This window comes from Sparus aurata, chromosome 21 (assembly GCF_900880675.1).
Source record: "Sparus aurata chromosome 21, fSpaAur1.1, whole genome shotgun sequence".
Taxonomy (NCBI): Eukaryota; Metazoa; Chordata; class Actinopteri; order Spariformes; family Sparidae; genus Sparus; species Sparus aurata.
This window is the reverse complement of record NC_044207.1, coordinates 33,508,801-33,536,719: the sequence shown is the minus strand read 5'-3', so window position 1 is coordinate 33,536,719 and position 27,919 is coordinate 33,508,801. Positions and strand designations below refer to the sequence as shown.

The 27,919-nt window shown below is 43.0% G+C and overlaps 3 protein-coding genes across 10 annotated transcripts in view; all 3 read left to right on the top strand.

Annotated features, from left to right (window-relative positions):
- kcnq3 (potassium voltage-gated channel, KQT-like subfamily, member 3) overlaps positions 1-8,026 on the top strand; it is a 95,539-nt gene extending 87,513 nt beyond the window's left edge. For all 3 annotated transcript variants that reach the window (XM_030403262.1, XM_030403260.1, XM_030403261.1), the window contains exon 16: positions 102-8,026. In XM_030403262.1, coding sequence (XP_030259122.1) covers positions 102-806 — 705 coding nt within the window. In that variant the 3' untranslated portion in view covers positions 807-8,026. The remainder of the gene's footprint in view (positions 1-101) is intronic.
- Positions 8,027-9,620: 1,594 nt separating this feature from the next.
- On the top strand, positions 9,621-23,769 carry hhla1 (HHLA1 neighbor of OC90). Of its 6 annotated transcripts, none has more exons than XM_030401967.1 (17): positions 9,621-9,700; positions 11,459-11,585; positions 11,682-11,849; positions 12,361-12,458; positions 12,836-12,892; positions 13,521-13,601; positions 14,028-14,111; positions 14,447-14,530; positions 14,606-14,689; positions 14,791-14,847; positions 14,926-15,006; positions 15,191-15,223; positions 15,315-15,404; positions 16,221-16,958; positions 20,580-20,736; positions 21,664-21,746; positions 23,256-23,769. In XM_030401967.1, exons 4-17 carry the CDS (start codon positions 12,368-12,370, stop codon positions 23,297-23,299), a joined length of 1,764 nt encoding a protein of 587 aa, XP_030257827.1. In that variant the 5' UTR covers positions 9,621-9,700; positions 11,459-11,585; positions 11,682-11,849; positions 12,361-12,367; the 3' UTR covers positions 23,300-23,769. The 6 variants fall into 6 exon arrangements, 5 of the variants coding, with proteins under 5 accessions (XP_030257827.1, XP_030257829.1, XP_030257830.1 ...); XR_003982031.1 differs by having other exon boundaries at positions 9,637-9,715; positions 20,580-20,824; positions 23,256-23,309; XM_030401969.1 differs by having other exon boundaries at positions 9,637-9,715; positions 12,364-12,458.
- A 2,213-nt stretch (positions 23,770-25,982) lies between these two features.
- oc90 (otoconin 90) overlaps positions 25,983-27,919 on the top strand; it is a 37,098-nt gene continuing 35,161 nt past the window's right edge. Inside the window, exons 1-2 of the mRNA XM_030403299.1 lie at positions 25,983-26,148; positions 27,829-27,880. Coding sequence (XP_030259159.1) covers positions 27,838-27,880 — 43 coding nt within the window. The 5' untranslated portion in view covers positions 25,983-26,148; positions 27,829-27,837. The remainder of the gene's footprint in view (positions 26,149-27,828; positions 27,881-27,919) is intronic.

Genomic DNA, 27,919 nt, shown 5'->3' with positions numbered 1-27,919 from the left:
ATTTCACGGCACCTTGTGACACCCAACATTGTAGATGCAGTGATTCTAGGGGTGTAACAATTCTTTAAACGTGTTTGCTGCTGGTATTATGTCTGTCTCAGGTGGAGGACATGGAGAAGAAGTTGGACTTCCTGGTGGACATGCACATCCAGCACACTGAGCACCTGCAGGTGGACTCTGCCGGTGCCGCCCACATGACCCTGGAGAGCTGCGAGCCTGCAGGAAACGGTGAGATCCGGCGGGTCTTCTTCAACTACTCAGAGGCATTCCCGCACATGTCGTACCAGATGCCTGTCAACAAGGGGAATCTGTATTGCGGCAGAGGAAGAGGAGTTGGTGAGGGACCAGGGTTTGCTGGTGGAAGCCACGCACCTTCAGACCATCAACCCCTGACATCACACCTCCACCAACGCCACCCTCCGGCTGCCATCCCCACCTACACCGAGCGTCCCACAGTGTTGCCCATCAGCTCTCTGCAGGACTTGTCAGTGGGGCTGGGCAGGACCACAGGGGGGCGGGGGGGCGACTCGCCGCTCTCTATGCTGTCCGTTAACCACGAGGAGCTGGAGCGCTCGCCCAGCGGGTTCAGCATCTCTGGGGAGCGGGAGGGGGAAGAAGGAGAGGACTTGTCGATGGGGGCCGGGTTTGCGACTGGGAACGCCAGCTGGACAAGACCCAGACCGAGCTACCTGGCGGAGGGTGAGACGGACACGGATACGGACCCTTTTACACCCAGCGGGGGGCCCCTGCCGCTCTCCTCTACGGGGGAGGGGTTTGGTGACGCTGTGTGGAACACGCCGCCCTGAGAGGTGCTCGTGGGAACACACAGAAATCCACAACTCTGAGTTAAGACCTTAAATCCAACCCATGCCTCTAAACCCAAATCAGTTTGGGTCAAAGCCACACCTCTGGACCCAAACATTTGGAGGAAAGGTGGGTCTGATCTGCCTTGATGCTGCGAGGTCGTGAGCGAGGTCACCGACCTCCAGAGGCCCCCGCCAATCTCATCAACCGACCGCCGTCCAGACGGAGAGCCATGGCATCGAGACTGCCCAGAAAAAAAAAGGGAAACCAGACAGTTTGTAAAGTAAAACTCTGTACAGCGCACTCTTCGCAGAAATTTAGCTGAAGTAAAGACGAACATTAATATACATACTATATACACCCAAAAGCTTTATCGCTGCAAAGCCAACCGCACTGCATGTAACGCATGCGATTTTTAGTGTAGACACTGCAAAGTTCAGGATATCAGGAAACGGAAAAAGCGATTGAATGGATACATATACTTGCTATGCCATTTTGTAACACTTATTTTTTTATATGAATACATTTTCATTGTTTTTGCATGGTTTGCATGACAATGCACCATTCTAGGGGTGATGGTCGGAGGGCGATACTGGAACCAAAAGTCTCCTGTCTCCTTGTTTTGTATGCTGTGTGGTGAGTGTGTTTCTGAGTGTGTGTGTGTGTGTGTGTGTGTGTGTGTGTGTGTGTGAGAGTTGCGGGGAGGACTTGGTAACAAAACACTGGTTAGTTGCTGGCAGTCGTGTTTCACCATTTCTGCTTTTCTCACGTTGTGCTGTAAATCCTTCGAGGGTCGATTCTGTCCAAGAACAACAGAATTATTGATCCTGTCACTTTTTTTGTTTGTTTTTTTTACACCACTGTGCTCTTGAGTTGTATGTCACCACTGTATGCATACAAACTTTTTCCAGCTGAAAAAAAAAAAGAACACAACAACAACTCAACATTTTTGGAATTTGAAACACTAAATCTCTGCTGCTTTGCTGGCACATGAATTCAGGGATATAAACCACCTGTACGTCTTTAAGTTACAAAGAGCATCTCGACCGCTCGGTTCAGCTCATCACTGCTGAGAGGATAATACCTGACGATCAAGTGATTTTATTATCAACGCAATAGTAGCCAAAAATCCAAACACTAACTAAACTAAAAAGATACATGCACATAAGAAAACATTTTGATATTGCTGATTATTATAATTTCACGCAGATGTTCTTTATGCCAAACAACCTGCATCTGAGTAGAATCATGCAGCCACAAAATAATCTACATTTGACGCATGTCGTTCAGACGTGGCCCAACACCTCCACAGCTGCATGATGAATTAAAAACACCACGATCTCATTTGAAGGTAGTTGTTAAATGTTAAGAGGTTCTTAAATACAAGCACGAATGACAAAGAAATGATTAAACGAAACAATAAATTCAGAGGTTCCTCTAACTCAGTCTGATTCCAGTCACATGACATCTGACGATTATTATCCGACTTCCTCCAGACATTTTTACTTCTCTGTGTTTTTAATTCTGAGCTGTATCTGAAATGTACGGAAGCCGTGAGAGGCAGGTGAGAAAAAATATCCGCTGATAAATTCTCGACAGGTTCTTAATCTTAAAATAATGTGTAAAGGAAAGTTTTGCATTTTAATTTCTTTTTTGATCATTTTTGTTGTTGTAATTCTCATTTCAGCCACAAGGGGGCTCACATGGGTTATAATGCACTTCACCCCCCCTTGTGGCCAAAACGGTTATTACAACACAAAAGTGAACCCGACCCAAAAACAAATGTTTTCAAGTGGAACAAAAAATTTTAATGATCTTAGACTTCAGCAACCAGGAACTAATTAATTAACCTAACTAACTTTATAAGTTGTTTTTATGCGATGAGGACAGGAGAGAAAGATTCAGCTCAGACTTGATTCACCAGAATTAATTTTTTTATCACAGCTTCCGTAGAAAAATACAACCAAAAAACATGTGAATTCTGACAAAATCTCACCATAACGTCCCCGAACACCAAAATCAGCATTACTCATTTTCTTCTGTGTAGAAAAACCACAGAGTAATTGTGTTTCGAGTACAAAGTCAGCAGGCTTGTTCAGCTCCAGGTAATAATAGTTATTATTGTTAATTGTCATGATTAGTATTCTGATGATGAGGGGTGCAGAATAATGAAACATCTACCCACACATCACTCATGTGTCGCTGAATGTGACTGTGAGTCAACAATCAGTCAGTTATAATATAATAATTAATATATTTATCTCTAAATTGGCAGAAAAGCCTGCAGCAAAAATAAAAAATTATACTTCTCAACCGTCCATTAACATCTTTTATCATACATATGTTTAATGCAACTTAAAAACATGCTGTTCCATCTAAATTTCCTCTCAACAAACACGATTATTGTCCAGACGGCTGCTCAAACTTCTGAACACAAACACACACTGTAAGCAACAACGCCACGTAGCAGAAAAGCTGGAGGGACGAGTAGAAAGTGATCGTCGGCTCAAATGTTCTTGAAATCTGAATATTTTTTTTATTAAGGAACAAACGTAGAGCCCGAGCAACATTTACTGCAACAACACAAGCTTTACAGGAGGTCACATGAAGGCCTGAACAGCATTTACTACTTTAGATTTAGGACGACACAGATACTGAATGTAATATTTGACAACCAACTATATCTACACACATGGATTATTACACAGTTATAGCATGTTAAAGCACCTTCAGAGTCGGGGATGTTATAAAGGGGGCGTCCACACCGAGCTTCACCGAGTTCTGGGTTGAGTTAGGGGCCCGGGACCGCCACAACCGGACTTATTATGTGACGAGTACAAACTGGAGACAACACTCACGTCTTTTTACCTCCATGTCATGCTGCAGGTGTGAAGATTTTATCAGCCATGTAGGTCGAAACACATTTAACATGGTCGATGGTACAAGTGTGTTCAACTTCCTTTTGTGAGTAGAATAAGTTAAAAAGTAAGACGTTAGACACAAAAGGGTTGAGTTTAGACTCGGTGGAGATAAAAAAGACAACTTTAGTTTTATTCCGATATCGTCCTCCCGCCTAAAACTGATCAGGACGTCTTTGTTGTGGAACGTGGCGCCCACCAGATGTTGGTTTATCAGAGGAAATCTCAAACGTTGCAGCATTATTAACAAGACTCCCTGATACCTTAAAAACTGAAAAGGTCCCAAAATGAGATATCACGTGTCACTCTGTCGCCTGACGTCCTCTTCTGCTGCCAGGAAAGGTCGGCGTCTAACGCTAATCGTAAATGTAGGTCACGATAAGCTGCGTGCACAGTCGACCTGCGTGGTTGTGTTTCTGATGAGGATGAGCTGGTGATTAACGAGATGTTCTGATCTTTGAATACAGCAGAAGACGCTGCTCAGAAATCCTGTAATTTCTTCTTTTTATACCGTGAAAACTTGTCACAGAGGAAAAGAGACGCTGCGTTCAAACACTCCTAGTTTAATACACGTTGAGGCCAAATGTTGAGGGCTGCACTGAATGAACTTTATTCTTACGTTGTCCGGTTGTGGCTCAAACTCAAACCCACCTCAGGCTCCGGGCAGGTAGAAACTGAAGCCCGCTGTGGAGGCAGCAGCAGACAGCGAGCTGAACGAGGTGAACCAAACACTTAATATCTATTTATCTTATCGTATTACAGGTACTATTATCTTCTGCTACTGACACCCATCCAATTATATATCCTAAAAATAAATCATCTTGCAAACGCAGACACGAGTTGTCGCCACATATAGATACGGAGATCATAACGCGATGATATATATCCCTGTAGACGCTCATTCATTGTGCCTCTGAAGCGAGAAACTTCATCCAGAATGACTCCACATCGTCATTCTATATTTAGTGTTTCACCTCATGTCACCAGACGCACTCCACAGGATTAATGAATGTGAACTCTGTTTCCTTCTCTAGTGATTTGTCGTCTTCTTTTTTGGTTAAACTAGCACTCTTGCTTTTGTATGATGCTGTTTCGTAGCTTCGTGATGCTTCTCGGCTCGTTTCACCTGAACTCAGATTTCTCCACCTGATTTTCTCCGCTGCGCAGAAATGTAAAGATGATGTTTCACTTCTTCTTTGGGTTTTTATTTCCTTTGAGCTTGTTGCATCCGATCGGAAAGAAACTCACTCTCTCATCGTGTCACAATAACATGTGAACTACAGTCACATCGCTTCCATTCAAACAATTTAAAACTCTTATCGCTTCCTTTCTAAATTTACAGACGTGTACATCACTGGAAATAAACAGCATTGGTACGTTTATACTCACATGGCAAATTACTGTTAAAATTAACATTTTGTACGATGTTAAAATGGAATAAATTGTCTTCCAGGACACTGAGAAACTGAGAAAAGGAAACATGAAATATTTTTCTGTAATAAATAAAGTCCCCCTGCAGCACTCTTTACCCCATGTCAGCATTTTAATATCATTTGGTTTAAACTGTAAGAGGTGCTTTTGTATTGATTATAAATTAATGATTTATTTCGGGTGATATCTGATTTGGTCGACTAAACGTTTTCTTTAATACATAATGTAGTTTTTGAGAGTACACCCTCAGATTAACCACATGATGGAGCACCTAATCCCTCTCTGTTGTGTTGCTTCTGTTTGAGACACACTAACATGTTGGTGTTCCTGCACATTTATCTTTAACCTCTGGCACCGGTTCTTATCGACTCGTTCGGGCAGTTTAAGCAAGATTCAGATTATTTAGTTGATTCCGATGTCTTGTTCTTGTGGTTGGTGACTCACAGAGGAAACACTGGTTCAAGGTTGTAGCAGACACTCACACTCGTTTCTCCTTCAGCAGCGAGAAGCTCCAACGTGCAGCAGTCGTTTTAATAATCCTGCTGGAACAAAAAAGGCTTCACGCACTTCTTCACTTCACGGTATCACACGTGGGTACTGTGTGTTTTCTCGATGGCTTAAATCAAACTCCTCCCGTCTTTCTGAAGCCATAATCTGGTTCCTGGATGAAGCACGTTTGTACTCAGAACTTGAGTTTCCCCGACACGTTCCCGCCCTCGTACATCCGCCTCAGATGTGCGTCGTTTACTTTTCTTCCACTCTGTGTGATCTCGTCTGTATGTGCATCGATTCTGAATGAAAAGGAGCACTTTATGGCATCCATGTAGTCAAGAGGGCAATACTGCTTGCTGTGATTATTCTGTTCAGTATGGTTGTACTCACTGTAACTGCATACCAAGCAATGCACTGATCGACACATTCTACATAACCTGTAATTTTATGGACATTTTTTAATTGCTACAAATTATTTGTGCCTTGGCCTTTGACAGTACAGTTCTTTTCAATGTAATACATTTTTTATTTTATTTTTTTGGTCATGCTCTTTCTCGCCGTGGCTGTCGAGAAAAAAAAAAAAAGCAGAAGTGAAGTTGTCGGTAATATCTGGAGCGGGAAATAAAAAACGCTGCATTTACACAAAACACCTGAATGTTTACATTTTATCACCAGAGACTCGGAGGTCTTTGTGCTAAGCTAGGCTAACACACCTGTCTCTGTACAGAGATCACACTGATGCTCACACTCTCTCACTGAGGAGGATGGTAAAGCAGCATGTTCCCCAAAAAGATGCTGACGTGTAGCCGACCTTAAAAGTTCTGTCACCTCACTGAACAGACTCATGGTGCCGTTGTTCCAGAACCTGGATCGTCCGAAAGCCTGTTGTACTGTAAACACAGCCCCACTGTTCTGAAAATACACACTGGAGCCGGTACTATTGGGCCGTGTACCGGTTGGACACGGAACATCTGACGTCATCCAGGCCGACATTAAAACAATCGGTTGAGTTCTGGATAACTTTAAGCACATTAAGCACATTATATCATATATTGTCGACCTCACTGTGAGGCTAAAGGTCGTCTGATTCTCCCTTTATGCACGTTCAAAAACACAAAGTTATGAAGAGCAAACAAACTCCTGGTAAAGTGTGTATTTTTGGAAGAACAGAACATTAGAGCCGGAGGGATGACAGGCTGTCGGAGATACATTTCAGACTGTCGGGTTTTCAAAATAATTGGCTGTACGGAAAAGAACTTGACCGTCTGTGTCGAATAACGACAAATATCTGGAACAGCTGGTTCCGTTGAGCCCGTGCAGCTGTTCACTGTCGAGTCCGGCTCACTTCACTTGAACAAAACGTTAGCCAGCGACTGTCACTGTTGTCTGCAGGCTCGAATAAATTAGCTCCTATAAGCTAATCAGAAAGAGTCTAAACCAGGTTAGCATGTTTCCACCTACATGTACGGAAGCTAACAGAACGATTCAGCGCTCAGCTTTCGTGACCCGATGAATTTGAGGTTCTGTAACAAGCTGGAATGTGTTCTTCAAGTTTCTACTTTAACACGTTTAATGAATTGTAACCATTTGTAATTCCAACAGAGCTAAACTGTTAATCTACTCAAGTACCTCCGGCTGTCACGATGCTAGCTTTTCCACCGTCCACCCAACAACACGTCAGCGATCCCTGTTCTTTATTTATTCCTCTATCAGCCTGTCAAACACCAGGTGACGCGGTGTCGAGCAGATTTATGTCTTTAAAACGAGGTTTTCTTGCTTCTGGAACGAAACTCAACAGTTCCAGTTTCACTTCCACTTCTGAAATGTGCCAAAATGTGTAAACTGAACACAGTGTGTAACCGTAAACGACACTGACCGGGCGCTTTGTTGGCTAAACTGCACAATATCTAAAACAAAAAATAGCACAAAATTAGCTGCACAGTCTCTTTTACTTTCTTGTTGACGGTTCAGAGAGTCCAGCCGGACCCGCGGACCTCCTCTGTGGCCTCCGAGATGACACGATTGTTTCCTCAGCGAGACGTGAGCGAAATACACAAAGATGTCTAAAAATCAAACCTGCTGTTCTCGTGTGAATGCAGCCGACCGCAGAAAGTCTTTACGAGCCCGCTGGTGGGATATTACCGACAGCTCTGTGCGAGTTGACTGACAGCAGCTTTTCTTTTTGGGTCAGAAACAGTTTCGATGTTCTTAGGTTTCATTTAAGAGAAGTTTGGACAACTTTACACTAGTGGCCTTCAGAGCTGTGCATCATTTTTCTCATTCCAGTTTGAAAAAAAAAAGAAAAAAAAGGCTACCTGCCGTTTCTATTCTGTATTAGACCACTTTGAATATTTTTGTTTTGATGATATAATATGCAAATGTATTCTTACTTGATTTTTTTATTTTTTGTCTTTTCAATTGCACCAGTTATTAATAAAGTATTGAATTGAAAAAAAAGGTTGTGTGAGTGGATGTTGATGAACTGAACTGTGATGTGATTATCTGTGATTAATCTGATCGGTAATCAATGAGCGGTTTGGTGGCGGACCCCGCCATCAACACAAACCACAAACCTCATGTAGTTTTGTGTTGAAGCTCAGTGAACGACATCGTCTCATCAGCACCAACATCAGAGAAGCTGAACATCACAATACATCTGCTCATATTGACGACTGCAGTTCTGGTTCTGGTTCAGTTCTGTGAGCTGCTGATATACAGGAGCAGCTCTGTGATGTTTAAGTGAGGAGACGACGTCACTGACACACTGTTGGCTGAAAATTAAATGTGTGATATAACAATATCTAACATCTCAGACAATTTAAAGTCTCATATCATGATATTAAATCTACTCTTTCCTTTTTTCCTCCCGTTCAGCAGCAGGAAATAAACCCTTTTTCTCTCGGTCCGGCTCAATCAGCATGAGAGTGACAGCCCACAGTTTATAAGGCCAATGTGTGCCCGTTATATTTTACTCTTTAGATCATCTAATTAAATGATTTTCTGGGATTTATCAGCTCTGTTTCCCCGGGGGCAGCTGTTCCCAGGCCCTCAGCAGCCCCCTTGTTTCCTCCGCTGCCAGTTCCACTGCTGTGTGCCTGAATGTGCCTGAATGTGCCTGAATGTGCCTGAATGTGTCTGGATGTGAATGCCAAGGCGAGCAAAGTGCCCACCGGTCCCTCCGTCATTAAAGACTCACATTCACTCCTGTTATTCACTGATGTTCCCCCACGGCTCGTATGTCACTCCAGCGGCTTATTACGGCCATTTACCCACACTGTAAAAGGTTGTCTCTCTCTCTCTCTCTCTCTCTCAGCAGGTGAACGACGTGTTCTGATTTAAACTCACTGCTGACATGAAGTGAAAGCTTTCACACAGCAGCGACGTGTCCGAGGGAAGGAAAGCTTCTTATTGAGAATGTAAAACTGATACCAGGCTAAATAAAAGTTCTAACCATCACTTCATGGTGAAATTATGGAGAAAAAGACGAGTTGAGACCTGAAGATTACATGTCGAGGTTTGATTACTTTTACTGTAAAGTTTTATATATTTACAACACAGCAGAGGTGGAATGTAACTAAGTACTTTTACTCAAGAGCTAAACTTAGTCGTACAGTTTGGAGGAGTACTTTAGTTACATATTACAAGCTGCATCAGAGCAAAGTAGCACAATTTTAATCAACAAGAAAACACTGATTCTGATGGTCAGCTGATCTGTATTATACAATATAAATATAAAGGCAGAATATATAAAGTTCCAACATATCTGTGGTTTGCAAACAAAACTTTATAATTATGTTTAAATGCTTCATATGCAATTAAATTCCTCTGCGAAACAAAAAGAAAGAAAATGGACTGAGCAGACGATTCTCAAGGATGGTGGGCGGGGCCTCGGCTTTGTTCAGGTCTCACTCACAGGGCTGATTGGATAGAAGCATGTGATTGGACAGCAGCTTCCTGAAACCAGGAAACCAAACAGACAGAACCCGACACAGATCAGAACTGGGTCAGACACTCCTCCATGAGGACATGAGGACAGAGATAAGTCCCTCCACCAGGTGAGAGGGGGACAGGTGAGTCTCACGTGTGCTACATGGTATGCTAAGCTAACAGCCACATTAGCTGCAGGTTGGCTTCAGGTTGATGTCATCCTGACAGTAATCACGCTCATCCCCCCGTTACGATGGTCAGGTTTGTATTTGTTTGCTCATAAAACACAAAGTAGAACTCACACACATGAGATTCACCTGTGCAACACCTGCTGACGGTTTAGTTTCTCATGTTTCTCTCGTACTTCACACATTCAGTATTAATCTGGCAGTTCAAGAGGTGAATAAGGAGGAATCTCTGTTTCCTGTGGGTGTTTTAATGGGACTGTGGAGGTGACTCAGTTTGACTTCATTTGTAAACCTGCGCTCAGATTATGAGAAATAATTCATAATTATAGATTCTTCATATTCAAAAAAGCATGTTTACTTTGTGACCCTGGTTCAGATGTCCCAGAAGTGCGTCATCCAGAGTCCGACTCTGATCCGGTTTTGGTTTTGACTTGGTCTCAACTAGGGGTGAAATGATACATCGATCTTTATCGATATATCGAGACAATGATCAGTGATTTAAGAGCATGGATGCAAAGTGAAAACATCGACTCGTATCGCCGGCGTCGTTAAAGTGAAACTCTCACCATAATGCAACCCAGGGTCTTTTTGTGAATATATATCAGTCAAACCTTCGTGTAAAAGCATAATTAATACGAAAGAGGCACTTTTAAGATTTACTGTATTTTTGTTTTTAGGTCAAACTCATTTTCAGTGGGAGTGCTACGGGCACTTTTACTTGTCGATCTCAGAATGAGACGTAACCTGGAGGACAGTTAAGGTGGAACTACTGTCTTCCAGCAACAACGCAACGCGAGATCTCACGTGACTTTTCCAGCTTTTGATTTTAGTATTGTTTCTTATATGAGGCTCCTTTTTCAACTTCAAGGTCGATATAGTTTTTCGCTAACAAAACAACGAATTATCCTGCGTTTATATGGAACTAAGCTTTAGGAGCGTTCCACCTTAACTGTCCTCCAGGTTACGTCACATTCTGAGATCGACACTTCTCCACTGGCAGGACGGCGGCGAGCGGAACAAGCTACTGCTAACGTGAGTTGTTCAAAAAGCTTCTTTTTAGTAAACTCTGTGTACACAAACAATGTTCTCAATGCTCGTGTTCATGTGTAGAGACCCTGGTGATGCTACCAGCAAAGTTTCATGTTGTGTCGAGACTTCTTACTGTTTTAAACAGAGAGATTTTGATGCTATCGTAAAAGTGCCCGTAGCACTCCCATTGAAAATGAGTTTGACCTGAAAACAAAATACAGTAAATCTTAAAAGTGCCTCTTTCATCGTAATCATGCTTTTACACGAAGGTTTGACTCGTATACATTCACAAGAAAGCCTCGGTTGCATTTTGGCGAAAGTTTCACTTTAAGTTTTGTTTTAATTTTGAATTCCCACAACACGTCTGTGTCCCCGTTTCCATCCCGTGTGCCACTCCTGGGTTTGTTTTGTAGGATGTGAAAAGTGTGTTGATGAAACACAAACAGAGGCTCCACAAGTTACCTGAAACATCTGCATTTAAGAACTGTGGCACTTTAATGAACAGAAGGTCCAGTCGACAGACTGATTTCTGTTCATCACGTCGTGGCAGATTTGTGATGTCGGTAAATATCGAATCATTCTCCGAAGAATCGATTCAATATCGTATCGTGATGAGACGAGTCTCAACACCGACACGGATATTTACTGTTTGTTCTTTTAAACCTTCAGGAGGAACATGTCACGGTACCGCACACGCTGTTTGATTGACAGGTGATGTACAGGTAAGTATGGAGCAGGAACACCAGCAGAACTTTAAGTCTTAATAATGATGCTGAACCTGAGAGAAGGAGAGCAGGTGAGTTTGGGTGGGCGTGACATTTCTTGCAGTGTGTTAGGGATCAGCGCCCAGCCTGCAGCCAGACACCGTGTTTTGTTGTGTTTTTTTTTGTAGAGAGCTCAGTGAGCTGCCAAGCTGCTGCCAACCGGTGCTGTTCAGAGGGGGGAAAACAGGCAGCGTTTAATCCTTATCTGACCGGAGGTGTGTGAGACTCTGGGCCGGGTCTGATGCTGCAGGAGGACCATCAGCGCCGCACAGTTTACAGCAGGATCCAAAGAGCAGGTGAGCCGGCTTCTTTCACTTTGAGTGTCACAACATTTTAACCAGCGTTCAGTCCAGTTCAGTCACAGTTTACCAACATATTACAGTTAATGTCATACACAGCCTTCTGCTTTTTTTATTTTACATTTTATTCCATCAGTTTGGTCATTTTAACCCAAATGTTCTTCAAATAAGACATCAGCATTCAGTGAGTGTTTATCTGAATCCATATATGTTGACTTGTGTGGATTTACTTCATGATTTGTTGTTCCTGCAGATCAGTTTTACGGCTCGACAAATGTGTTTAATGAAGACGGGGAAAATAGAAAATAATGAACTTTAACAGCACAAATTAACTTCTGAAATCCTGCTGTCATTCGTATTTCGTCCTGTCTTCTGTCTTTTTTGCATTTTTAGCATTTTCTTTGAATTGCCCCACAAATACCACAATAACTACCTGATTATGAACCGCAGACTGTCGATGGTTTACAGATTTGCACCCGTGCAGCTGATTGCAGTTTGTGTGTCTCAGCAGAGTCATGGCTGGTTTACAGAGAGCTGCACAGCATCCTCGCCTCTGTTTGATAATCTGTGTTTCTGCAGTTCTGCTGCTCGTCCTCTTCAGCCAAGGTGGGTCTGTGTAACAACACTTATAGTTTCCTTTACGACTGAATTAATAACAGTTTGTTTTATTGGATCAATGCAGGAGGTTTCATTAATCTGTGTGCTTTATTGTTATTGTTTTATTTTGAACATATTTCATTTCAATGTATTCAGTTCAGTTAAAACATGTGATGCAGTTTCAGTTTTTAGTGTTTTAGTCCTCAGAGAATCGTGGTTCGGATCAAGAATAATAATTATAATGATGGATTTAAAACAGTACGACAAAGTGCATCACAAGACGAGCTGAAGCACGACTGCACGTTAAAGGAAAAAGATCGTCCTGCACACCAGTAAAACAGCTGATTCATGTTTAAATCCAGATTTTTATTTTATTTCCTCGACAGCGTTAAGAGACAGACGGCAGGACGAGAGGCACAAACGAGACATCCTGGAGTCCACAGGTGATCCTCCTCCCATCGTTCATCCTTTTATTCTGCTTGTTTTAGTTTCATTTCATATTTCAGGAGTCAAACAACTTATTTTAAAAAACAGAGAAACCGAGAAAGCAGCTCACTCTTCACAGTTTGTGAAATATTTCAAACGTTGCATCAGGACATCAAGATTCACAGATAATTATTTAATAATGGTGACAAATTATTCTATTCCAGGTTGTAAGAAAGAACATCAGATAATGTGGGAGAACGAGCTCAAAGTTAATCTGTTCCTGACTTCATCTTCAAGTTATTCATTAAATTTCAAACACGTCTGGCTCAGTCTGAACCTCCGTGTGGGGGAAAATACTGACACATCTAAAAGCCGTCTGGTTGTGTGTGCTGAATTATATCTGGATAATATTTAATAAGCAGCCTGTTTCAGCGTGATATATGAGCCTCTCCTGCACACTGCCCTAATGTTATTCAGATGAGTCCCACCCCAGGGACCGGCTCCTCGGGGTGATTGTTCATTTCCATGCATCGAGGTACATCCTGCGGTGAAACAGCCACATTCTGCTGATGCTGCTAATTCCGTAATAGAGATTAAAACCACAATAAGCTCTCATTGACTTTCCTGTCTGCTTTTATTTCCCAGAAATCCCAGCAGAGCACATCGACCCAGCTGCCATCGACCTCACCCCCCTCGTCAATACTTTAATAAATACAAGCCAATCGGGTACGTTGTCATAATATCATTCATGTGCGGATCAATTCTGGGCTGTAAATCTTTCATGTATGTCGTAATTACACCACAGCTGCGAGTCTGAGGTCAAACAGGACCGCCTAGTGCTGTTTTAAAGGACCGGCCCGCTCAAAACAAACCAGCACCGGGACACTTTTTTTTAACAAAATGAGTCAGAATCAAACAGAACCAGGTGTCACGAGGATTTTGGATTATTGTAACTGTGAAGATGCGTCACATTGTTTCCTGGAGGTGCTCGTAGTGTCGTGGCTGTCCTCAGGATAAGAAACTAGAATTCTGGGTAGTCGATTGTTTTGGAGTTGACTGTAAATTGAGATTGGTTTTAGACGAGTTCCTCCTGACGCTGGACCTTCTACCTCTGATGCTGTTCCTCCTTGTGTCTCCGGTTGTCCCTCGCAGGCTCCCGTCAGCTGTTCTCCCTCCTCAGCGTGACGTCCTACAGCTCGCTGGCTCTCCACAAACTCACCCTGCTGGTCTACAACAGTAAATATTGACTCCGTTCAAACTTCTTCTTCCTCTGATGCCGAGAGAAAAAGTGTTAAAAGTGTGAACAAGCCCGCCTCACTTTGTCCTGGATCTGTCTTTATAAATATAACTTTGTCAGCAGTGTCATCTAGTGGTTTGAATGTGTAACTACATGTGATAAACAACATGATCCACTGAGTAACATTGGGTATAATCTGGATTATTATAGGACCACGTTCATACATAACAAGTGATGGATTAAACTACGTACTTTTACCCAACACGTCCTCAAACGAACATCCTCAGGAACCTGAAACGAGTCCAGTGTTTCCAGTTTGTTGTGTGTTTTCCAGTTTCCAGCATCAGAAGTATAGAGAGCAACAAGTTCAGGAGGAGATTCTGCTACTGCGTCACAAACGAGACCAACGATCTGACAGGTAAAGACCTCAAATATTCAATCGTATTTTAAAGTTAGTAGTTATTTTCTCTCTCACTTGATTTTTCTTCCTCAGACTTCACGGCGATCCTGTTGGATGTGATGGGAAACTCAACAAGTTACCTTCACGAGCTCTTTAAATCCGCCTCCATATTATCAGGTGGGTGGATGTTCACTGGAGATCTATTGAATTTCTCTCTGTTTCCTGTGGTTGACCAGCTGGTTCTTCATGTTGTGTTTTGTGTTTTCTGTGTTTCTCAGTGAGCCAGAGGAACAACTCGGACTGTATTTACATCTGTGTGATGGCGGGGAAGATGGGTAAGTTCAGCTCGCTCTGCAGAATCAGCGATGCTCGTCAGAGAGTCATCGTGTGGGCGTGATGTGTGTTCTGTCCAGGCAGTGAGGTGTCGGAGCTGTGGCAGGTGGACGCCATCACGCCGCTCTTCAACCAGACCATCGTCGAAGGACCACACAGAGGTTTGTTTACGACGCACACTGATTTTATCATGAGGGTAATATGCAACCAAACCACCAGGTGGCAGCAAGAGCAAATGATTTAACCTGAACTACTGACTGAAGAATGAAGAGAGGACTGAACGGAGAGGTGGTGCAGTCCTGTTTTTAATATTTCTTCTTCTTCTTCTTCTTCTTCCTTCTCAAGTAGGCAACATCTCCTCCATCAGACTTCCTGTCGGTGAGTAACTCATCACACTCATTCAAGCATCTGTTGTCATCTCCAGGGCGATATAATTCTTGATTCTGACGGTCTATTTTTAAAACCTCAGAATGGCACCAAGTTCCCACGAATCTGAGTCACATCTCTCCGTCTGGGATGAGCTCCATGTTAACCAGCAGAGTCCATTCTACCGAACATGGTGAGTCTCTGCAGGAGGCCGGCGTTCACGCTCGGTTGGGTAAAATTTAAGCTTCAGCTCCTTCTGTTATTTTTCTGGTTCCTGCTGTGAAACTGGCATCTAAAAGTGTTTCAGTGCTTATAAAAGTTGAGAGCAGTATTAAGCTCTGTGTTTATTTGTATTACAGACTATTAAATGTTAAAAACAGTCATCAGAATCTCTTAAAATGTCAAATATAATAGCAGGTGTTGGACTAGAACGTGAAGACGTTTAAAGCTTTTCAACCAAAGACAGAATTTTTAGGAAAAACATGATGATGATGTTTGTTTTCAGGTTCATAATTCTCTCCTCTGATTGGTCAGTTTACACACATGTTGAATCAATTCTGACCTGCCGAACCAACAACAAGGCATAAATTATTCAAATGTGTGGCATGGTGATGTCACACAATCACAGAATTAAAGGCGGGACTACCGACCAGGTGTTTCAAGAGCAGTGTTAATGTTGCTGTAGGCTTTAACCTTATAAACTTTCTTTTATGCACAAATAACGATATTGAACACTTAAAGGAAACACATGACGAAGCATAATATGTCTCCTTTAATAAAGGACAGGCTGAAGGAAATGGAAACCCATAAAGAGTTAATGTACTGAGAGAATTATCTGAAATTCTGAGAAAATTATGGACCTGTGTAAAAAAAGTAATTTGTCTTTAGACTTAAAAATGGACTTAGACTTGTTGAATAATCAACTTCATGTGAAAAAGTTGACATTTGCAGTTATTCAGTCAGTGTTGCCTCCACCTCCAACTGTCTTCATCTGTGTTTGATTTAATAGTTTCACCAACAACGATGGAGGAAACAGCCGCTGCAGCAGCAAAGATCATCACGGCACAGCCGCTGGCCACGCCCCGACAACCCACAACATCCATGATACAAAGTCAAACTACAGCCAGCAGACAGGAGACGGCAATCGGGACAACACAACCAGTGACCACACAAAGACCAACAACACCAAGACCAACAACACAAAGACCAACAACACAAAGACCAACAACACTAGGACCAACAACACAAAGACCAACAACAACAGGACCAACAACGCCACTGGTGACCACACAAAGACCAACAACAACGCCACGGCCAACAACACAACCACTGATGATGCAAAGACCAACAACACAACCGATGACAACGCAAAGACCAACAACACAACCGATGACAACGCAAAGGCCAACAACACAAGCAGTGACAACAGCTACAGAAAAAACAACAACAACATCAACACAACCAGCCACCACCCTGCAGCTCACCACTTCATCGGTCACAACAGCTGCAGCTCCATCAACCACAAGTCCAACCCAACGGACCGCAGTGTCATCCAGACCCACAACCTTCTCAGCAGTTATTAGTCTGACCTGGCTAACCACACACCAAACACACCAGCCCGGTACAACAACCCGACACACGAGTCTGTCAGCTGTCCGTCCAACAGCAGGACCCACGCTGGCCAGAAGGACTACACGGCCTCTTGACAGGAAGACTACAACTCTGAGCAAGCCAACGGAAAAAGCAGGTAAAGATTTCTCAGTTCAGCCGCGATTCAGATTATCATGATACAGTTTGTGAAATAGACTCAACAAATTAAAGGGAAGCATCATCCCAGAAACTGACAACATATTTTACAAATCAATGATGGGATTGATACTTATCGTCTTCTCAAGGCAACGACATTCCTTGATGGCCGTTACCTCGCTGTCCTCAAAATTCCCAGATCTCAATCAGATCAAGCATCAGCGGGACATCCAATCCACGGTGGGGAAACCGTGGATCGGACTTGGTCCTGGCCCACTGAGGCCTGGATACAGGACCTCTCGGGCTGTCCTGTGCTGTCTGGCACCTGAGCGTTGGCGGTGAATCCTTTGATTCCTGTTGGTTACGAGGCGGGGCGTTCATGGATCTGACTTGGTCCAGCACGACCCGAGGATGTTTAATCAGATTGAAATCTGGGGAAATTTTGAGGCCTAAATCTTAAAATATCTCTGAGTTTTGTTTGTTTTAAATTGTTTTTTGTGCAGATTTGTGAGCTCCTGGTTCTGAAAAGTGAAGCCAATGAAATGCCTTAAAGCTGCATTCTTTGTAGTGGCCAGCAGGGGACGACGTCACTGGTTTCTAAAAGACAGATTGTATGTAAGCTTATGAGAAAATGTCCTTACTTCTCACTTGTTTTATTACCCCAGGCCTCAATCGCTATTATGAGTCATTAATTCTGGTCCCATTTGGCTAAAGACCAAAGTAGTGATAAATAAAGCAGGTCGAAGTGTTCGAGACAAATAATGAGTTGTTTTTGTGAGCTGCCAGCAAAATACGTGTTCTGCTCTGCTGGACAGGAGCAACTTGACTCCGACCGCTGACCTGCTCTCAGAAAACAACTGTAATCACATCAGATCCATCCACTGTCATTTCTGGACACGCCGACCGCTACTGATTCAATTTTAGCCTGGAGAAAGAGATGTGTGTGTGTGTGTGTGTGTGTGTGTGTGTGTGTGTGTGTGTGTGTGTGTGTGTGTGTGTGGGAGAGAGAGCCCCATGCAGGAGGCTGAGATAGTAACTATGGTAACGCAGGCGCAGCCCCCTTCATGTGAAGCTTTGATGGTTTTTTTAAGGCTGCAAAGGTTAAAAAGCAAATCGAGGCCAAATGTTCAACGTTTATCTGTCGGCTACACGTTCAGTGAGCCCGTCAGGAGGGAGGAGAGACCCGTACTGGAAACAAATTGAATGAAAATGTATTTTTAAATAATGTAAGGTATTTTTAAAAAAGCACAAAATGACAGTGGACATGTAGAATATTTTATTTAATGATAAATAAGTCGATTTCACTGGTGAATTTTTATGAATGTCAGTACGTCAAAAAACAAACATGGTCATAGAACAAATGAATAACATCATGGATTTATAATAAATGTAGGTTTTTTTTAATCTCACTTTACATGCTTGACATCATATCTCACGTCTAAAAACATTTTTTTTTCATGATATGAGAATTAGGGGTTGTTATCTGGACTTTCATCTTCAGTACATTGTAGAAAATATACACCTGACGTGTTTTATCCCCCTGATTTCCAAGATATCTGATCAATTTACTGAAACACAATAAAACCAATCTATAGTTCGAACACGTACATTATTAACAGCAAGATAATAACAAACCGAGTCCTACACAAAATATGCAACATAAACATTTAAATATTTCAAATTTTTTAAAACAAACATTGATGAAAACTTTTACCAGTTTTATCAAGTTTTGACGATTTTGTCTCTCTTACTGATTTCTGTATTAGTCGTGTTTTCAGATGCATCATTTATTTATCAGTCGATGAATACACTGTATTAACTTCATTTAAATTACAGATGCATGTAATATTTCAGCTCTCAGCAGAGCCACTAGATGGCACTAACGGCTCACTGCAGACGCAGCAGCTGCTCCCCACTGAGTTCTGCCTAGCAACAAACAGAAGCAGAAGGCCGGATCATCCTGTGCAATTTGTCACCGAGTCATTAGTGTGCAGGAAAATGAGCATTTGGTGGCCAGCTGCACATCTCTGCAGTCTGCAGCAGTCTGTGCATCATGGTGTGTGTGTGATGAGAAGAGTTTTGGTCATTGTGCCATAAATGAGTGATCAGTGTCCGGTCTGTGCTGCTCGTCAGGTCATGGTGAGGTTTTATTAATCTTTGTGTTCACATGGAGAAACCGGGTGGTGCTTTAGGGTTTAGTGATGAAGCTTTTCCCCCAAAATGTTAACAACTATCGATGGTTTATCACGAAATTCATGGTCTCCAGAGGACGCACCTTGAGGACTTAGTTGTTCACCTGACTTTTGTCTAGAGCTGTCATCAGGCTGAAAACTATAGCTCATTATTTAAATTATCTTTGGTCCAAAGTCCAGCGGCTCAGTTGCATTTAACATGGATTTTTAAGGTAAACGGTGCAACACCCTACAGGCTTTATTCAGACGCTATTATGGTCATAAATTTAATATTTTGGGCTAAACATGAAATAAACCAATCAAAGAGTCATCACCTGCTCCCTCCCCGGCACACTGCGTTTTTAACATCAGCAGCAGAAATGAAACATTCGTCTCTCCATCAAGACAATGCTGCGTTATTCATTGATTCATTATTTAAATCTCCTGACACACCGACAGGATTAAAAGTGTTTGGAGTAAATCGGCAGCACTCCCGAGGAATCCAGAGCTCCATCAGAGCCGTCTGGAAATATTTCAGATTCCACATTTTTTTATCCTGATCGACAAACTGAAACAAAACATGTTTTTTTTTTACAGCAACATTTTAAAGCAACATTTATATTAATTTTATTGCTATTTTGGTCATTAAATTTATGACCACAATAGAGTCTGAATAAAGCCTATAGGGTGTTTTGGACCACTGGACTTTGGACCTTGTGCAAAAGATAAATCACATTCTTTTATCCTGATCGACGAACTGAAACAAAACATGTTTTTTTAATACAACATTTGAATTTATGCACCACAAATTCCACTTGTGAGTTTTCTGTTGTCAGCTCCTCTGAGTGCTCTCGTGCTGAATAACTGACGTTAATGAATTGTGGATAGGGACAGAAATAAATCAAGAACGAGTCGAGCTGATGAACTTCTTTAATTTCCAAATCAAGCATCAATCTTTTCTTATTTAAGTTTGATGTGTAGGATGTTCCTGCTCTGGATATTGCTGTGATGCTGACTGCAAAATGAGCAAAGACCTGCAGAACGTGGAGAAAGAATCTAATTGAAATTCACATTTGAATATGTATTTTTATGTTAATTAGAAGCCTGTGTACCTGCAATGCATTATGATTATAATGCACCAGCACCAGGGAGTGCTGTAACCGGAGTTTAAGCACTGAAACGACTCTTAGCTGAATGAATGCAATGAGGGAATTTGAAGGACGAGTGTGAAGATGATTTATTGTGTACATCAAATCTCTAAATCACCACTGTGGGCTTTAAAAGGTTAATTATGATGTCTTTGTTTTGTTTTATATTCAAATGTGCCTGTGTGGTCATCTCTATCTTTGTAATTACCTTAATGAATTTGATTTTGTTTGGCAGACAGAAGGAGCAGAGATGTTCAGAGATAGTTTGTGACTGACGTGACCTCTCACTCTGTCTGTTGAGAGGTTGTCCTTGGAGAAGGCCGGAGCTGACGGACGTCTCGGCCTCGAGCAGCACGACGACCGTCAGCGCTCACAAGCTGCAGCCGTGCGTCCTCGAGCTCTGCAAGTTCTTCTCTCAGTGCCTCTGCAGACCCTTCAGCCACAAGACGCGCATGAAAAGGTTTTCACATGATCATGAGTACTTCTACCCTAACATGACACTGCTGCAGACTGGAGGATTTAATTAGACTGATGCCGTGAAGCACTGAGTGAGTCGTGTTTTTCCAAGTCGTTGGCTCAGCTTCTAAAACATCCAGTAAACTAATTAAACCCAAATAAATGTAAAGAACCCAAGTTATTTTGAGTTGGTGCACATTTTCAATCTCATCTAATTAGATGAGTTCAATGTTAACAGTCACATTTAATGCTAAGTTTTGTTTTAATCATGTTGAGTCGATGTGAATAAATTAGATAATGCACATTTGTCTCGATCCCATTTCACCCCTCGCCACCAGAACTCAGCCCTCCCTGTGCGTCCACACTTTGGAGTACCGGGTTCTGATTCTTGTTGTGATGGAGGGATGAGATGAAGAGGCGCACTTCAAACTGAGTGTTTGGTCCAAGTCTGCCCATGTCTAGGTAGCTAGCTAACGTTAAACTATAATCGAACTCAAAACCTAAATTAACTTGTAATTAAAATAGTTTAAGTCAACTCTTCAGGGATGTCACTGAACTCTATAGATGGTGTTAAATATCTCACCTGGAGGAATGTAAAGATGTTTTACTCCGGTTCAGATATTTGCTGGTTGCAGTCTGCAGATGATTATTTTCACTTAAATATAAATACAACAAGTTTGACTCACATGTTTATTTGTGAGGCAACAAAAAGGACCAAAACACAAAGTTTCAAAGCTTTTTATTGAGCCAACAGTCCAACATTTTAACCCTCTTATTTAGTCAAATTGGACAAAGCCACAAGGAAAGCACCTGCAACAGGTGTACAGATGTTAGTCTAGATTTCAGGACACCTCAAACACCTTCCTGCAAAATGTGTTGGTCTTCATTATTCAGCAGCTCAGCAGCTCACAGTCGCGCTCTTGTGTTGCAGATACTGTGACGACAGCCACGTCTGGTACCAGAAACACACGTTCGAGGTGTGTCGGCGCGTCAGGAGAGTCTCCTTCTCCAGAAGTAAGTGGACCGCAGAGGAAGCCACGTTCAGTCTACAGCAGCAGGAGGTGACGAGTTCTGTCAGAGAGCAGAACCTCATCAGCTGCTGGACTCTGCTCACACTGAGGTCTCTGCAGTCTTTTTGAAGTGAAGCTTTATTGAGACTTCACAGATTAACGAGCCTCCTCAGAGATGATGAGTGCCAACACTTTGTTCAGGTGTCACTCATTAGATTCTCCTTAATGATGGCGTCATTGGATTTAAACCAAAAACGAGTAACTTCTTCTTCTTCTGTCCGGACTTTTTAATCTACTCAATGATTTTAGAGATTTCCTGCAAAAGGGGACAGAAAACATGACCTCCTCAGATCAGGTACTTGCATCAAATAGTGTTCAATACAGGATATTTCACTGACCATCACTTTAAAAAATATCAAAAATAACTTTGAGATGTTTTTAAGTGGCAGTCGTGTTGCTGCTTCAGGAGCACAGTCGACTACAAACAGAGAGGCGAGTGTGAGAATCAGAAATAATGGGTGAGCACTCTTCATCCTTCACCTGCACTGATGAGGACGTGTCAGCCGTGTTGCTCCGGGTCGCTACCAGAGCTCATTAGAGCAGCAGCAGCTCTGCAGGAGCCGCCGAGCCGCCACAATGAATCCTCTGAGCTAATGGGCTCAGGAGGTCGCGCAGAGAGCCGCCTCTCTCACAGCTTCTGACATCGCCGATCATCCGGCGCTGATCCCACCGCCACACCGGCCCTCCCTCTCTGCCTCTAATTGGCTCTCAGTGTGTATTTTTACACTCCGGTTTTAAAAGGGATTGATTTGAAAAATTGACGTAAAACAAAGGTGAGCGAGAGAGCATGAAACAAACACTTGAAAGCAGTCAGGGATCAAATAGGTTAATGAAGGCTGCACAGCTGGCGAAGCTTTTAATCTGACAACAGAAACGCTTCCTGCTGCAGAGCTGCATCTGCATCTGCATGAGAATATATACAAACACCTCCAGAATATTAAAGGATTCTTCTGTTTAAAATATCAAGGACTCAGATTTATTATCACTTAAGAGTTCCAGCTGATAATTAGCTTCATAAACAGCTAAAATCGTGTGTCTATGAAATGTTGAATACAGTGAAAAGGCCACTTGTAATTTCCTGGAGATCATCTTGACGTCTTTTAGCTCAGACGTCTCATTTTGACTGGAGGTGAAACAAACTGAGACATAAGACGAGAGGATTGTCTCCGGGTGTGTTTAAAGCCTCCTGAAGTGTTTTAAAGTGTTTGTAGTCAGTTTAACAACAATGTTGAGATGGTTTCACCCAACTGTGATCTGCTAACAGAGCCCGACACTTGATGAATGTGAACGTAAATATATAAATGTTTAAGTATGATGACCACATGAAGCGTGGAGCTGACAGAAGAATCTGCCTCCAGGGTCAGTCACTTGGTTTAACCCTCCTCCTCCTCCTCCTCCTCCTCCTCCTCCTCCTCCTCCTCCTCCTCCTCCTCCTCCTCCTCCTCCTCCACAGATCTGAAACAGAGATGCCTGACAAAGATGTGCAGTAAACTGTGACCGGAGTGGAAGCAGAGGGAAACAAAGAGCTGTTCATCATCACAGGAAGTGACTGGAACCACAAACTACAGCTGAGTACTCTGCAGGAACAGAATCTGCTGGCGTCCGGGTCGGGACAGGTCTGGAAACTGAAAATTAACGGGACACTGCTGCAGTTTTACGTCTCTGACATACATTCAGTTTCTGTCACTATAAAGTAGAAATCATCTGTGGTTTGAGGTAGTTTCATAGGGCCAAGAAGATCCAAGTCAAAACCAGAAGTTGGGAGGAAATCTGGAATGTTTAAACTCGAGCTTTTTATAAATGTTTACTCGTTGACTGAAGATGTTCGATTATTTATGACAATGATATTTAACACAAAACGTTTAAGATCAACAGAAGATGTAAAAGCAAACTGTATAAATCATCCTCTTCTCCTGTCAAGAATCCAAAATGATCCATTTAATAAAGAAACCTGGTTCATTCTGTCAGTGGTCTCGATCCGTTCGTGTGCTCCTGGTATCAGACACGGTTTACTGTGTTCACGATGCAGTTTCTGCCTCCAACTTAACGCCGTGCACAAAAGCTTATTTGCGCGTCATTTCATATTTGTGTTGTGAATGTTGTTATAAAAAACAGTATCTGGGGAGGTAACATAAAGAGTGAGAGTCTGGAGGTGACTGGACGAGTCAAACACAGAACCCGTGCAGGAGAACGCTGTTCGTGTGTCCCGACTGACAGAATCCAAATCTCTGGAAAGTGCCGTGATCCTAAACTGATTTGAAAAGAAGTTATTCAGACCCTCGACACGCAGTCAAGCTCATGCAACCAGTTCAGACGGAGCGTTAAAGGGATATTCCGGTGCAAGTTTAATCCATGGTCTAACACACCGTGAAACTGTGTTAGACTCCCTCTGGAGAGATCAAGTTTAGCAGACCGCTAATTTACGGAGTTTTATCAACCTCAGAAACGACCGCACGACAACAATACACTGCAGTAAATGGATCCAAATATAAACCGCCACCAAAAAGCCACAAATAATGCTCAGAACAGCACCAAACTTCAGCAACAGTACAAATAGGGTCTCAGCACATAGTCCGGGGCATCTAACCTCCGCTAGCTTAGCTGGATTTCTATTGTGAAGCTAAAAACAGACTTCAACTCTCCTCCATCAGCTTCCGGGTCGGGGAAGTCCCGACGCGACGATTACCGAGTGCGGTTAGAAATGCTCAATTCCGTTCTTTTCCCTGTCCGCTCTCGATAATAACTGTTATAAACTGGCAGGTAAGACAAATATGAACTTTGATTGCTTTTCCATGGAGTCATAATCATACATTTTCATCCATGAGCCGCGGAACTCTACTGCACTCGGTAATCGACTCGTCGGGACTTCCCGTCAACAGGAAGCTGCTGCAGAAGAGTGGTAAATTTAGTCAGCTTTTCAGTAGAAATCCAGCTAAGCTAGCGGAGGTTAGATGCCCCGGACTATGTGCTGAGACCCTATTTGTGCTGTTGCTGAAGTTTGGTGCTGTTCTGAGCATTATTTGTGGCTTTTTGGTGGCGGTTTATATTTGGATCCATTTACTGCAGTGTATTGTTGTCGTGCGGTCGTTTCTGAGGTTGATAAAACTCTGTAAATTAGCGGTCTGCTAACTTGATCTCTGGAGAGGGAGTCTAACACAGTTTCACAGTGATTTAGACCATGGATTAAACTTACACCGGAATATCCCTTTAACAACCCAACTCCAGAATGTTGTTGAATTAGGTTTCTGCAAAACCACCATGATCGTTTGTTTAGGTTGAATTTTCTAGTCTTGTCTTGTCACAACACTGTGCTTCTGTTCTGGTTAGGTTTAGTCCCAGATACCACTCGGTCATGGTTTGATTAAAATGCCTATTTTGGTTGCTGAGTCAGGAATGGAGATGGAGAGACTTCATGCAGACGTGTGGTGCTAACACTTTTAGCTTCGCAGCTACAGAGAAGATTTCAGTTTTTAAAAAATCATGTAAATAACATCTTTTTCCACAAGTTGGGATCTCAGGACTTCCAGAGAATTGGACTTCCTCGTTGTTGCTTTGTTACGCTTTACAACAGGTCACCACGCAGCGCCGTTCTGCTGTAAAGCTCCTGAAATCAGCATCATTTCTCTGCAGCGAGACTAAAAACTGTTAATAAGACTGAAGAGAACGTGAACAGGTGACAACTCACTAGACTGAAACAAGCCAACGTCAGAAAGAACTTCTGACAAGCAATCAGTAAAAACAGATCACGATGTTACCGACAACGAGTATTTCTGTAACTGTATCCACTTCCTGTCCGTAACGTGACATTAGACATAAACATCTGCAGCGTCCTCCCCCACAATGCACCTGCCCCGTACAATGCCCCACTATCAGCCTCCCTGTCATTAGACCCACAGCTCCTCTTCTTCACTGCTGCTACTCATTGATCTGAACTCCTGGAAGGATCAGATAAGACCAGGTCGACCCCGGGGTCACTGATCCAGCCCCCCGCGGCACAAAGACCACTCTGTGGGTCCCCCCTGTCAGAACCCCACCTCTGTTAAAGCCCCAAATACCTGCACAGGAACCAAAGCATGATAAGCTCCTGCTCAGGTGTCACCTGATAGCCAATAAGACCTGAACTGAAGGGGATAAAGGTGCCCCCTCCTGATAAACACAGTTAGTGGAGCTGAGACTTTATTCTGTCAGGAAAACAGGACGACACAAGCAGTAAAGAGGCTTCAGCTGTGTGGACCGACTGCTGACGTCCCTCAGAGCTGAGTGAGTTCACTACGATGACACACGGCTCAAATCTGACCTCCGATCAGTGAAGACACGACTTCTGCAGCCACGACGCCACGAACGAGGTGAGACCGCCTTCACATGCTGTTTGGTTTCTTGCTAATTGATTCTCACAGATCTGAGTTTGTTGTGCTGTTGATGATCCATAATTTTGTATTTTGACTGATCAGTACGTACAGACAGTCAGAAACTAGCTGCTGAACACTGAGGAGCATTTTAAAAGCTAATGAGCCGGATATTTTGTTTTCAGGAGTTGGTGGAACAGAATATTTCCTCTCATTAAAGGGGCACTACTTGTCTTTTGGAGAGGAAATTCAAACATATTTACAATATCAATGGGGTAACGACACAAACAAGCCAATAACACACTGTGTGAAGCTAGAAAAGGTGGCAGGGTCCGCCACATATAAACAAAATAAAGCGGTATGAAATTGTGTTTTGCTTTCAGGTCAGTTTATTCCTGAAAACAAAGAGAGTTTGAATATTTAGGCTGAAGAAAAAAGAATCATCTTTCTCTGCTCATTAACATTTACTTCCCCAAAAACTACAGATTGCTCCTTTAACCTGTGTGTTACGTGAAGCCACATTGTCGGACGTTTGGGCCGGACCTCCATCAGGCTCCATCCAAAACAAACACAACACCAAAAATATAGATACAAGACGAGATTAGACAAAAAAATCACCTGTTAACTGCAAAATCAGGAGGTCATCTTCATCGTTAGAAGATATCAGAGATGTTGCTGTGACACATCAGTCAGATTATCACTGAAACAAGATGTCAGATTAAAGTTTGAAGGCCTCACAGTGACACTACACATACAGACGTACAATAAGACGGATGCATGACGCTCTGGACTTTTACACCTCCTCCCTCAGTGACGTCATTCCTGCTCTTTTCGACGTATGAACGCATGAATGAGTCTTTGTTGTCACGTTTCCATTAACATGCAGAGTTGACCGCACGGCCTCCAGCTGACATTACAGATGGAGTAAAGCTTGAATAAAGCTGCATTAATGAGCCGGCTGACCTCCTCCGCGCTGCTTTCACATCACAAGTACTGATAACTTCCTCTCTCAGTGAAACGCGCTCCGGGCCTGAATAACATTAATGATACACTTTGAGCTGCAGGTGGGCCCGAGCTGTTTTTCGACGCCATTAAAGAGCCGAGGCGGCGAGCAGAGAAGGTCGTCCGTCTCGTTTGTTGCGTGGGTAATCAGAGCTGTAATGACGGGGGTAATTTATGGAGCCGGGTCGGAGACGTCGGGGTGAATCCAGGTCTCTCTTACACACGGAGAAGAAAACGTCTGCTCGGCTGTGATACGCTCGATGGTTTGTTTGATTGAATGCGAGGTCCTCTCTTCACCCAGGAGGCTTTGAGGCAGGAGACAGAGTGTGGAGGTGACTCCGGGTCACTCAGACGGCTTCAGAATGGTCCAGCTGAGTGCAGCCTCCTGTGGTTCTGTAGGTTCTCCTCTCCAGATAATAAAGCAGATCACACACACATGGAATCTGTGGCTGCTCTCACCGGCTGTCTGACTAACAACACATCTACAAAACGTTTGTTTTCATGGAGCGTTTAGTTTGAAGTGGAAGCACAGACAGCTGGTACCGGTTCTGATCCATGTTGAGCATGTTGCAGATGAAGATGAATGATATGATGAGCTGTTTCCTCTGCTGTGACCCGAGTTCTTGTGCCTAATTGAAGGTTCCCCTTCAGACTGAGCCCGTCTCCCTCTGACTGCAGGTCCGAGTCATGGTTCTGATATGGATTTTCGTGCTATCTGCTCTTCCAAACGGTGAGTTTCCCATCAACACGTGTTCACTTGCTTCGTTGT

Bases quoted from the DNA above. Each gene is read 5' to 3' on its own strand.
- hhla1 (XM_030401967.1), top strand. From the start codon at position 12,368: ATGGCTGGTTTACAGAGAGCTGCACAGCATCCTCGCCTCTGTTTGATA. The intron at 12,459-12,835 runs GTGGGTCTGTGT...TTTCCTCGACAG, and splicing joins GCTCGTCCTCTTCAGCCAAG to CGTTAAGAGACAGACGGCAG. The intron at 15,224-15,314 runs GTGAGTAACTCA...TTAAAACCTCAG, and splicing joins CTCCATCAGACTTCCTGTCG to AATGGCACCAAGTTCCCACG.